The sequence below is a fragment of the Lissotriton helveticus genome, chromosome 11 (assembly GCF_964261635.1).
Source record: "Lissotriton helveticus chromosome 11, aLisHel1.1, whole genome shotgun sequence".
NCBI classification, from domain to species: Eukaryota; Metazoa; Chordata; class Amphibia; order Caudata; family Salamandridae; genus Lissotriton; species Lissotriton helveticus.
The window spans coordinates 326902190-326915222 of record NC_136072.1 but is presented as its reverse complement, the minus strand read 5'-3'; the positions used below and the strand labels follow the sequence as shown (position 1 = coordinate 326915222).

Sequence of the window (13033 nt, the reverse complement as noted above, 5' to 3'; positions counted from 1 at the left end):
TTCGCATATATCCCCAGACTTAAAATCTCTAAAATGGCTGCCTTTTGAAGCCAGAATACAGCTAAAAATTGCAGTTATGACACACGCGGCCGTGCACCACAATGCACCCAACTACCTCGCTCAAAAGCGATCTATATCAGGAGGTTCGAGATCCAATAGAAGTACAAAAAATCTACTGAAACCTCGTAGATTCCGGAAAGAGAAAACATACAAGCGCTCCTTCTCAGGGATGGCACCCAGGATCTGGAATGCGCTCCCTCCTGAAACCAGGCTTATCTCCTCCACTGCACTCTTCAAGAAAGAGGTGAAAACCATCCTTCTGGCCAAGATCTCCTGAACCTTATAGGTGCTGAATCAGAGACTCTGCATTGCTTTGTAGCACTGTACACCTAGTCCTTTGGCACTATACTTCTACTTGATGGGACACTACTACGCTACTCCCTTACTACCGACCAATATATGATACACGTTGGTCTACTGGTTCACTCTCCCGTTGCCCCCACTCAGTGTTCTCTCTATACTAAAACATTGGTATAAGCCATCCACACACCCAATGTGTACCTGAACACCTCTGTAGTGGGTTCAATGACTTGTGCCGTCTTATATTACTTGTGTACCTGATTGTATATTGATATGCTTTATGTATGTTATTATTATCCTACCATGTTAATGACCTTTATACTGCTTCCATTACCTATGTTTCATTCCCCTACCCTGTCTTTGTGAAGCGCTCTGATATCTGTAAGGATCTTGTTCGCGCTATATAAAACCTTGAATAAATAAAGACAGAGTATTAATCAGTACACCATTAAATTCAAATTTTTCCCACCCTCATTGTTTACTTTTATTCAAGAGGTTACATCATGACTAAGTTAGGCATTCGGCTTGGCGCGTCAACATGACAGAAACTCTTGCCTAGAGCTCTACATCGTGGGCCAATGTAATCCTTTATATTCTCCCTCCGGGGCTTGCATTCACACAACACTCTGCTGTCTCTGAGAAGAGGTGACTGGGGTCACAGTCAAAGACCCCCCAAGCAGTGACCGGTTGTGGCCTCTGGCTGCCACTTTGAGCCGGACATGGCAGCGGCCTCCCCTGGACCTTCTGCCAGATTTGCTACCCTACCCAAATGCACCATGCTACACGGATCCACAGAGATCAGTACCCGCAGATCCATCGGCAGGGGTCTCGTCCCGTGGCCCTACACGTCAGGGAGAGACGAGGTGCCGCCAACCATCAACCCGGTCAGTGTGTGAAATCTTCAGACTGATCCCACAGTGCACAGCCCCAGAGAGCCGTTGTGTGCCCCCCCCCCCCGACTGCTTAGGACAGGCATGGAACCGGGGCCCCTGCTTGCATTCATACATCGCCCTGTCATGACTGGTGCTTGTGGTGCGGCCTATGTGGGAGCATCTAGACCACCCTTGGAGCAGTAGTGGATGTGCGTACCATCATCCGCTTGGAGCCTCAGTTGTACAGTGTTGACTAGAGGTGAGAAGGCCGGGGGGGGGGGGCTGCAACATGAACTGCCAGCCTCTGTACTCCCCCCCCCCCCCCCTCTGATGCAGTGAACCTGGACTCTTCTACTCTACCCGAATCCACCCTGCAGCATAGAAAGGCTTTTTGGTGGGGGCAGGGACATCCTGATTGGGGAGAGGGCTGGGGGTGATTATAACATGGGAGGGGGGGTGCAACCTTTTTGCAGCCTTCTTCAACTCCCCTTACTGAACAGAGGATGAAAGGAGCTCTCAGTGCTACAACCCCAGATGTTTGATACTCAATGTGCACTAGCTGACATCTGGAACTAGAGGACCGAGCGGAGGGCTGCTCACACAGAAGCAACATTCACTTTATAGTTCTCCCGGAGGGGCTGGAAAGCCTAGACCCTCCGACATTCTTGGGAAGCTGTTTTTTTTAACCTTTGCCCACGCCTCTTACCTTACACCATTCTTCTTTTGAAAGAGCACACAGAGTCCTTGAAAAGTCACAGATTCCAGGGGCAACCCCACGCTCGCCAAACTCCTTTACTCCAGAGGCTGTGATGACATCCTAAGGTCCCCCCATCTTTCCAACAATGGCAGGCCAGATTACTCTCAGCCTATAGCTTGGAAAAAGCAATATACAGCAGGAAGGGTGTCAAAAAGAAAAAGAAGGGTTTAGAAATTTGGTACCCACTTACACAATGGATCGAAGGTCTTGGACAGTAATTTAACTCCATTTCTTTATTCACTACTTATATGCAAATATTTATAGTCTTGTCTAAGGGTATAGTTACTCGTCATGTTCAGTTATTCGATGTTAGACGATATGATCATTAATATCGTGCAACCATGCCTGTATTTGAGTGGGTGGGGGGGGGGGCACCTTATGTTTTGAAAAATTATGTGCAATAAAAATGGTTTATAAAAAAAAAAAAAAAGACATCCTAAGATCCATCAGATCCCTTAAGCTTGAATCCTCACTCTTGGATGTATTCCTTCTATTCAGCGAGCCTTGACCTACATGTTCGCCTCGACCATGTTCTCTTCTCAACCTCCCTCCTAGATGCGATCAACAATGCTGGCTACTTGGGTCGCCTAATCTCAGACCATGAAGCACACACCGTTGATATGTGGAATGTCCTGTGCCCCCAGTACCCCTATAGCAACTCCCCAGGGATATGCCTGGGGACCCCACCATCTGAAAGTCTCAAGGCTTGCGAATCACTCAGTACTTTTCACACAACTGAGGCACAGCATCCTCCAGAGTGACTGAATGGGATGCCTTCAAAGTGGTAATATGAGGGCTCTCCTTACAGGAAGTAAAGGGAGTCCGTAAGGAACTAGACAGATAATTCTAAACGCCAGATTACTCATCTGGCCAAAGCAATTTCCCTGAATGCCTCCAAGAGCAGTGTGCTCAGAGGGGCAATAACCCATTATGCAATACTTCTGGAGCAACTGCATTGATTCAACCTCAAAGCTTACGCGGCTACGATGCACCCAGAGAACAAGTCGGATTGTCTCCTTGCATGGCTGGTTTGCCACGATTCCCACTCTGGGTCGATCATAGAGATTACCTTGGTCACCAGTGTTACTCTGCATACTCAAAGTGACATCCTGTATCCCTTCTTCACCTACTTCTCCTCTACCAACGTGGCGGCCCAATGTCCATCCAAAGAGCTAGAGGAACAGAGCAAGTCCCCAGATCACTACCTTACTTAGAACCTATCAGTGTATTGCCCATTTATCTCGCAAACCCAGTAGCCAACAAATATATAAACGTGACAAATATAATTAATAAACAAAAAACAATTTGGAAAAGGAGAATAGAAACCTTCACAGTGTGTATGGTATAAAAGTATACAATTTATCACAAATCAAATTAAAAACAGTAGATATACAATATAATGATAGTACCCAAAATCACAAACATCAATGATTTAAAAAAGATTTTGTTAATCAAGTAAACACAATCTATTTTTGTAAAAAGTTTCTCAATATTTAAAAAACAATATGAAAAATTTCACAGTTGTTGTAGGAGTCGACGCGGCGTTTCGGTGTTTGAATGATTTCACCTTCTTCAGGACAAACAATTCTATTTAAAAAAACGTCACAATTAGGTACATACTGTGATTCCATCCAAATTACATTGTGTTTCATATTCTTACTAACACTTAATTCTTAAAAGATCATGGGGCACATTTTGAATACACACTGGTTAATGTTTTCATTCTAGGGGTTTTACAAAAAGGCTTCTTGGGAAATGTCGAGGTATAACTGGCAATACATTTGGTTCGTAAGGTGTGGTGATATCTAGTCACCATTTTGGTAGCTGATGTCACGTTGGTAATAGAACATATAGCATACCTGTGGGTCATTAATTTTACACTCCTCGCTTTCTTGATTTCTTAGAGGTAGTTAGGAGCGTAGATTTTCTTATGTTGGAAACTGCTAGTCTTTGTTTAATTCCAGACACGAGTTTCGTTCATCTAAATAATTAACGATCACATTATTGGTTTCAAATCAGGTTAGGTAAGGCATTTCATTCAATTTGCCTATTTGTGCTATTAGATCTTATTGTTTTTACCTCCTCGTTGCAGGAACTTTTTCAATGGTTAGGATGCTGGAGGGGGGCCACCGTATTGATAAATAAAATAACTGAAAATAAGAAAAAAGGTTTTGTACTTAGCACCCCTTGGTTAGAGTTTTGCTATTCCCATTCAGTTTATGTTAGAGACAGAATCACAGGGTTTCTGTTGGTATATACATGGGAAAGAGTAGTATATTATGTGTTACTAAAGGAGGGACTATGCACATCACCTTCACTTTGCTCAAATACCCAGTTCACATATTTTATTGGCAATTTCTGTAGTGGTACCATGGTGACTATTTAATCTTACCCCAGGGTTTTTTATAAAAATTTCAGTATTTCATTTGTTAAATGCTACTTACTTTTTTAAAAAATGGGATAATGTATCCCTGACTACAGCGCCACTGGATGCCTTCAATTCTCCCGGCAGCGTCAGAGTAATCTTTTGAATTTAAAAACCAAGGTCTCTCATCAATCCGACCTGAAAAGGTTGTACAATATTTTATGTTATTTTCGTCACATGTATCAACTCTCTATAGCAAAAAATGCACGGCGCTCTATCTTTTAAAATTATACGATCTGCTATTGGTGATTTGTACCATTAATTTAATTTTCATTAACCTAGTCTTGCCGTTTAGTAAGGGGTTTCCCTCGCAGGTCTTTAACTACCCGCTGTATTATCTATGGTCGAGATAATACCAGTCGTTAATCGTAGGACTATAATTGTCCTATCGCGTTGGTGCAAAGTTGGTACAAGTAATTTTGATCGAGAGAGGTGCGAATTCCTTGACATAATAATAAAACACTCTGATGGCATCTTAAAAGTTGAGCTATTTACAAAAAAGACCGACAGAAATACTATGTTACACTACCAGAGCCACCACCCACCATGTCAGAAACAGAATATCCCATTCGGACAATTTTTAAGATTAAAACGTAACTGCTCAGAAAATACAGATTTTCTAAAACATGCCGAAAATGTGTCTAATAAATTTCTGGATAGAGGATATCCAAAAAAGATGGTGAAACAAGCCCTAAAGAGGGCAAGGTACTATAATAGAGATAATCTATTCCAAAATAAAACAAAAAATCCGGAAACAGAAAAAAGACTAGTTTTCGTAACAAACTATAGTGGAGTGAGCAACAAAATTAAAAATATAATTAACCGCAATTGGAATTTGGTAAATAACAGAAATAATAAACAACCAATTCCAAAACCCATGTTCGCCTTCAGAAGGAATAGGACGATAAGAAACAGCATAGTTCATACGTATAGAGAGAGTCATCACTCCCAAAAAACTATTGATAATAACCCCCTTCCGGTAGGCACCTTCCCATGCAGTAATTGTTCAAATTGCAGCAATATAATCAAGGGCCACTGCGTCGAGCATAAGAAAGTGAAACATAACATCAAATCCTTTATCAATTGTAGATCTAAAAATATGATCTATATGCTGAGATGCCCATGTGACTATATTTACATCGGCGAAACATCACGCGAAATCAGACTAAGATTAAACGAACACAAGTCTGCCATTCGGTGTAACAAAATTGGAGCACCGCTGACAGAACACTGGAAAGCATCTGGCCATAAAATAGAGGAACTAAAATGGTGCGGTCTAGAGATCATAACCCAAAATATGAGAGGAGGTGACATTAATATAAAGCGCAAAAAACGCGAACAATTCTACATGTCACGTTTTAACTCTGTCAATGATGGCCTTAACTCTAGAGAGGACTGGGAAAGAATTTTGTAAATAGCCAAAATGAGCAATTTGATAAGATCCCTATACACACAGATTCTTCTAAAAAATAGATAATGGATCTTTAATATTGTAGAAAATAGTGTCATACATGGTACAAACAAAATGCGGTAGATACTGTTATCCCTGGACTATTACCAACAATTACCATTTAGATTGAGGCATAGATACCTTTCAAGGACCAGGTCTTGCCACTGTGAACAATAACAAACAGGGAGATTAAACATAGAAGATGCCCAATACATCCAGAGCAATCAGTATCTCGTCTGAGAGCCAGAACTACCGCTGTAAATAACCGCGAGGTTAACATTAAGCATTCCATGAACATAGCCAGACGTCCCCAGTAAAAACAGGGGGACGGGAATATAAACAAACTAATTATTATTTTAGGACGAAATATCACTAGTTTTTTCGATATGGAAATCGCGATCACTAAATAATATGATAGCGCTAAAAATATGACATAATGCAATCAGTAAGATGTTTTAAATCCATCAGAGACAGGTCCTTCGTTTATTAACTTTAGTGACTATACATAGAACTACATTTGTAGTTCACCTCAACTCAGCGCACAGAGAAATGACGTAATCACCACGTCTGTCTCCCGCGCTGATCAATTAAGGTTTTCCCGCGTTATCAGAGGTTAAATACGGCAGGATCAACACTAGCCGGAAAACAGAAAAACTGCGAGCCGGACTGAGAGGGGAGCAGGGAGGCCGATTACTACAAACAAGGTGAGAGCGAGAACGCACGCGCTTACAGAACACAGTCGACTCAGAATGCGGGAGACTGCGCTAGCAAGCTTTAAAAGTAGACGCGTTTGGCAAGCAGTGAAACGGGCACCACATGGGCCTTTGCACCAACGCGATAGGACAATTATAGTCCTACGATTAACGACTGGTATTATCTCGACCATAGATAATACAGCGGGTAGTTAAAGACCTGCGAGGGAAACCCCTTACTAAACGGCAAGACTAGGTTAATGAAAATGAAATTAATGGTACAAATCACCAATAGCAGATCGTATAATTTTAAAAGATAGAGCGCCGTGCATTTTTTGCTATAGAGAGTTGATACATGTGACGAAAATAACAAAATATTGTACAACCTTTTCAGGTCGGATTGATGAGAGACCTTGGTTTTTAAATTCAAAAGATTACTCTGACGCTGCCGGGAGAATTGAAGGCATCCAGTGGCGCTGTAGTCAGGGATACATTATCCTATTTTTTAAAAAAGTAAGTAGCATTTAACAAATGAAATACTGACATTTTTATAAAAAACCCTGGGGTAAGATTAAATAGTCACCATGGTACCACTACAGAAATTGCCAATAAAATATGTGAACTGGGTATTTGAGCAAAGTGAAGGTGATGTGCATAGTCCCTCCTTTAGTAACACATAATATACTACTCATTCCCATGTATATACCAACAGAAACCCTGTGATTCTGTCTCTAACATAAACTGAATGGGAATAGCAAAACTCTAACCAAGGGGTGCTAAGTACAAAACCTTTTTTCTTATTTTCAGTTATTTTATTTATCAATACGGTGGCCCCCCTCCAGCATCCTCACCATTGAAAAAGTTCCTGCAACGAGGAGGTAAAAACAATAAGATCTAATAGCACAAATAGGCAAATTGAATGAAATGCCTTACCTAACCTGATTTGAAACCAATAATGTGATCGTTAATTATTTAGATGAACGAAACTCGTGTCTGGAATTAAACAAAGACTAGCAGTTTCCAACATAAGAAAATCTACGCTCCTAACTACCTCTAAGAAATCAAGAAAGCGAGGAGTGTAAAATTAATGACCCACAGGTATGCTATATGTTCTATTACCAACGTGACATCAGCTACCAAAATGGTGACTAGATATCACCACACCTTACGAACCAAATGTATTGCCAGTTATACCTCGACATTTCCCAAGAAGCCTTTTTGTAAAACCCCTAGAATGAAAACATTAACCAGTGTGTATTCAAAATGTGCCCCATGATCTTTTAAGAATTAAGTGTTAGTAAGAATATGAAACACAATGTAATTTGGATGGAATCACAGTATGTACCCAATTGTGACGTTTTTTTAAATAGAATTGTTTGTCCTGAAGAAGGTGAAATCATTCAAACACCGAAACGCCGCGTCGACTCCTACAACAACTGTGAAATTTTTCATATTGTTTTTTAAATATTGAGAAACTTTTTACAAAAATAGATTGTGTTTACTTGATTAACAAAATCTTTTTTAAATCATTGATGTTTGTGATTTTGGGTACTATCATTATATTGTATATCTACTGTTTTTAATTTGATTTGTAATAAATTGTATACTTTTATACCATACACACTGTGAAGGTTTCTATTCTCCTTTTCCAAATTGTTTTTTGTTTATTAATTATATTTGTCACATTTATATATTTGTTGGCTACTGGGTTTGCGAGATAAATGGGCAATACACTGATAGGTTCTAAGTAAGGTAGTGATCTGGGGACTTGCTCTGTTCCTTCAACTTATACTCCTTGTCCCTAATCTGACTGTTAAGGAGGCCTCCCTCTTTTTTATACATACATCCAAAGAGCTAGTCTGCTCATTCCTGGCAGGGCTCCCTCTCCTGCAAATCTCAACCTTGCCAGAGAAGACCTGGATGAACCGATCACCGTCCCACAGATCAAACTGGTCATCCGCACCCTAGCCGGAAATAAGACTCCTGGGTTGGACGGCCTCCCAATTGAGTATTACAGTGCCTTTGTCTCGCTTCTTGCTCCTAGGCTAGATGAGAATTATAAAGAAGCTCCAAGTTAGGCAACTAGCCCCATCTTTGCAAGAGTCCCTATTGGTATCCATATTGAAACCCTACCCTCCTGGCATCTTATAGGCTGATCAATTGGGCACAGACTAAGATACTGGGGAAATTCCGGGCTGAAGACTATGCCCAAATCCTACCAACCTTCGTGCACCTGGACCAAAATGGCTTTGTGCCAGCACTCCGATGAAATGTGATGGATTAGCCCAGTTTACTTGAAGGCCAGCAGTGCACACAAACAATTGCAGTGTGGTGTATATATGGGGGCGAGGTCTAAGCGGATGTCGCAAACGTAGAGGTACAGTTTGTCCGCATAGAGGGAAACTGCATCGGTCACACCACCTAAAGGCATCCCCTTCCATGCGAAGTCTAGCCGCAATCGTTTGTGTGCACTGCTGGCCTTTAAGGAAAGCTGGCCAATCCTACGCATTCCTTCAGAGTGGTAGCCTGCTCCCACTCGAGGTACGACTGGAGGGAAAGTTACTAGAATGGAAGGGCGACACCCTCTGCTACCTCAGTGTGCTCCTTTACCACTCTCCCACCGACCTCTTCGAAGGGAACCTCAGGAGAGACTTCCCAGCCTTGAAATTGCAGGTACAATTTTGGATGCTACTCCCTTTGGCTACAACTGGAAAAATTGCTCTGTCTAAAATGATAGTCCCACACCTGCTTTATTATTTCATCAACCTACCAGTTGTTCCCCCTGTTGCCCTTTACACGAGCTGGACACAAAGCTCGAAGAACTCATCTGGGGTACTGAACGCCTTTGACTGCGCAAACTGAAGTTACAAGTGGCCAAGAGTGGCCTTGGTATGCCCTCGTTTGAGGACTACTACATGACAGCACAACTCCAGTGGGTCTTGCGATGGCTTGCAGAATGTAATCTAGATAAAACTTGTGCAGAGTCTGGTCCCCTGCCTCTTCCGGTGCTTCAGAGTTTTTCTGCTCAGGACTATACTTCAGACGCCACAGTCTCTACAGGTCACAATCGCTCGCAGGTATCTCAAGAGAGTAGCTCACTTTACCTACCACGTACCACCTTGTGCTCCGCGATTCCTCTACTGGCCTGCCACGCCCCCCAGATTTCCATTCCTCAGTAGACTTCGTATCCTGGCTTGCCTTCTCCCGGTCAACTGTCGGAGACCTCTTGGCAGATGCCCAGCTCCTCTCTATTGCCAAACTCAGACGATTACACCCTTCCCAGGGGTCAACATCAGACATACCACCAACTGAGAAACACGTTTCTTACCCTTTGGTCCCTTATGGACAAGAAGACACTGTACTACATACAGAAATGGATCATCTAATCACATGGCTATACAAAGCTTTGAGGGAACACAGTAGTCTCGCTGACGTTGCGGAGACAAAAGGAAGGTTGACTTCAGACAGGCACTAGATGGCACTGAGTGGGACAAGGAAGTAGAGCTCCTCATAGTGTCTCCTGTAAGGCCTGCTTCAAAACGATACAGTCCAACACAGGGCCTACCAACAACTCAATTAGCTATTTCCACCACCGCCATTCTGTACAGCCCTGTACTGCCAAACACAGATCTTATTAAACAAAACAAAAGCCAATCCTGGAATGTCAATTCAACAACCACAAAGTTTCAAAGAAAGCTGCTTTGATTGAAGCAAAAACAACCTATTTGTCTTTAACACCATATAAATTTATTCTTATTTTATGAAATGATCATTTTTCTTTTTTAGCACACTATTTGTCGTGCTTGGAAAATACAAAATACAAAAAGTTTTATGTACAATATATACAACCATATGAATATACAATTCACAGATCTTAGGCATATGCTATGGTCGTGCCCAGCTCAGAGCATGTATTGGCACGGTTCACACTACACTCCGAGAAGTAACAGGACTTCCTGACATTTACACATGGGAGGCCTGTGCCTTAGGCATCTTCAAACAAGGGAAGCACACAGCAGTGAGAGCATGCTTCGCTATCCTTGCTCTCCTGCACCTGAGGCCTGGTATGGGGCACTGCGATGCTGGGGGAAGGCGAGGGGTGTCCTACACTATGAAGAAGTCAGTCATCTCAGCATTCACCCATCTTCTCCCACCTTGATCACTTTCTACAGCTTGTTTGAAACGATGGCCTACCCCAATGAACTCCGGCTTGTTGGCTACTCACCTGTGCCCCTCCCCCCCCGGTGTGCTACCACCTTGGGCTCCAACTTTGTCACCTCAGCACACCTATCGAACCCTGCACACATACGTTCTCCACCTAGTAACACCCCAGTCCCATATCACCCCCTCTCCTTTTTCTTTGCAGTTTATGTAAGAGCCACCAATGCTAAAAGTCTGAGCTCATACACAGTTTTTACAGACTTTACTTGTATTACTAACTATAAACACATTGGTAGCAGTGTTTTCCTATACAGGAAATGGAACTGCACCTCAATAATTCATTCAGTATCAAAATTCAAAGTAATACAGTGTGAATAAATGGCAATATCTGTCAATTGGGTTTCGGGGCGCTATTACTCTACTACATGTACTACCAAAAGATGCAATTAACACAAAGAAAACCTCGTGTGTGTAAATTATACAGAAAAGAGCATTGGTAAGCACACCTTCAAAAAGTCAAAATATCCTCAGGTATAGGAAAAGTAAGATTTGTTCTGAAAAATAAGAATACAACATTCACTTAAGTGATGCTTTGTTTATAACCATTTTCTATTGTGAGATCCTGGCCATACTAAACTATACAAAGTCCAAGCAATTTAGATTCTTCAATATGATGTTTCTTTAATCTTTTGGGGTTACATCCAGCATGTAAGACTGACTATGCCAACACGTTTTTCGTCCTCACTTAGACTTTATAAAAGCAATGGCAATTGCAAAAGTGATCGTGGTCCATCCAGCATAAAACCGTGGACGCAAGTTGTCTTTTACTCCCGATTGAATATGTAACAGAGGCTTTTAAAGACGTGACTGATTATCATCAAAACAGATGCTCATGTACAGAAGAAAGAAAATGCACCGAGATATCAAACTTTCACTCCTTACACTTGCTCCCATCGATTGGCAGAAAAAAGTAGGTGCACAGTGTGATCGTCCAAATCGCTCTTCTTCTCCAGATAGGAGCTGATCAGCCGGCCAATCTCAGTTGTTCGCTCTGTCAAAGGAAAGACCATTTAAACTTAGACAAAAAAGACTTTGAGAACACCGGTCCAAATGTATGAGAGATGTGACAATGGAATGTAAAGGTGAAAAGGGGCTGTGTCTGCATTCCATAGTCTGATATTTACACTTGTTTCACGCATCTGCAACCCCTCTTTTCTCCTTCCCAATGAGCGGCACACACTGAACCACATCACACCACATCAGTGGTGGTGATGATGTTGGTGAAAGTGGTAGTAGCAGTTAGTGGTTATGATGGTAGCGATGTGGTGGTAATACTGTTGGTAAGGATGGTTGCGGTGAAGATAGTAACGGTGGTGATAATCGTGGTATTGGAAGAGGTGGTAGTATTTGTGATGGAGATCATGAGGAGGTTAATGTGATGATGCTGGTGGACGTAATTATGCTAGTGGAGGTAACGGTGCTGGTTATCAGGAGGGAACAGTGTAGTGCTCACAAGGAAAGCGGGGTAAGCCAGGAGCCAGATTGCAGAGAACAAGAGCAGAAGTTAATATAAAATTTTACATAGGAAATTATTACTAAAATAATGGTCTCAAATGCAAGAACAAACCGATTTGTGATGGTGATACGCCATCACTGATAATGGAATTACCAGGTCACAAAAAGAGCCACATCGCTTTAGGTTAAGGGGATAAGGTAACGTGACCAAACAATAGATCTCAACTTACCCAAACCTGCTATGTTTCAAACCTCCTATTTACACTGTATGAACAGAAACCAGTTTTTGTAGATAAAAAAATATATATTTTCATCTATATGAAGATGTTTAAACCTCTTAAAAACCATTGTGCTTTACAGATGTTCTAACACACTGCAGGAACAATAAATCACAATAAATTGCACTCATCACAACATACAACAATTTCTATCACTCACTCTTATACCTTCTGTTGGACAATATCAATGGACAGAAAATGTAATGGAAGGAATGCTTGCAATTTGTCTAACCACGAGCAATCACGCAGGATATCATGCCAACCCATTCTCTTGCCCTCTAGGACATTTGATCTTAGACGGAGACCAATGCAAATCAGTCTTGGTCAATGGGATGGAAAGCTACTGAGGGATTCCCAGTGGTTAGACTTCGCATCAGTTTTTCTACTGAGTTGGTCTCAAAATGAATGTGTGTTGGTAAGTTTACAAATTCTGTATGGTTAATTGGTTTTACTGGCAAAGCTATTTTTTGGGGGAGGTGGGGGGGGAGTTGACCTTTTATTCGTCATCCTGCCTGAGAAACTG

General features: G+C 41.8%; 2 protein-coding genes across 8 annotated transcripts in view; one reads left to right on the top strand and one right to left on the bottom strand.

Moving 5' to 3' along the window:
* D2HGDH (D-2-hydroxyglutarate dehydrogenase) overlaps positions 1-13033 on the top strand; it is a 1118641-nt gene that overhangs the window by 306324 nt on the left and 799284 nt on the right. Inside the window, exon 1 of one of the 7 annotated variants that reach the window (XM_078665668.1) lies at positions 12897-12925. The exons of the other annotated variants lie outside the window; for them this stretch is intronic. Coding sequence (XP_078521794.1) covers positions 12912-12925 — 14 coding nt within the window. The 5' untranslated portion in view covers positions 12897-12911. Of the gene's footprint in view, positions 1-12896; positions 12926-13033 lie in introns of those variants that run through there. 7 annotated transcript variants of the gene reach the window in all.
* The window catches only part of DTYMK (deoxythymidylate kinase), a 106178-nt gene that overhangs the window by 54967 nt on the left and 38178 nt on the right, over positions 1-13033 (bottom strand). Inside the window, exon 2 of the mRNA XM_078665676.1 lies at positions 11660-11768. Within this exon, the coding sequence (XP_078521802.1) occupies positions 11660-11768 (109 nt within the window). The remainder of the gene's footprint in view (positions 1-11659; positions 11769-13033) is intronic.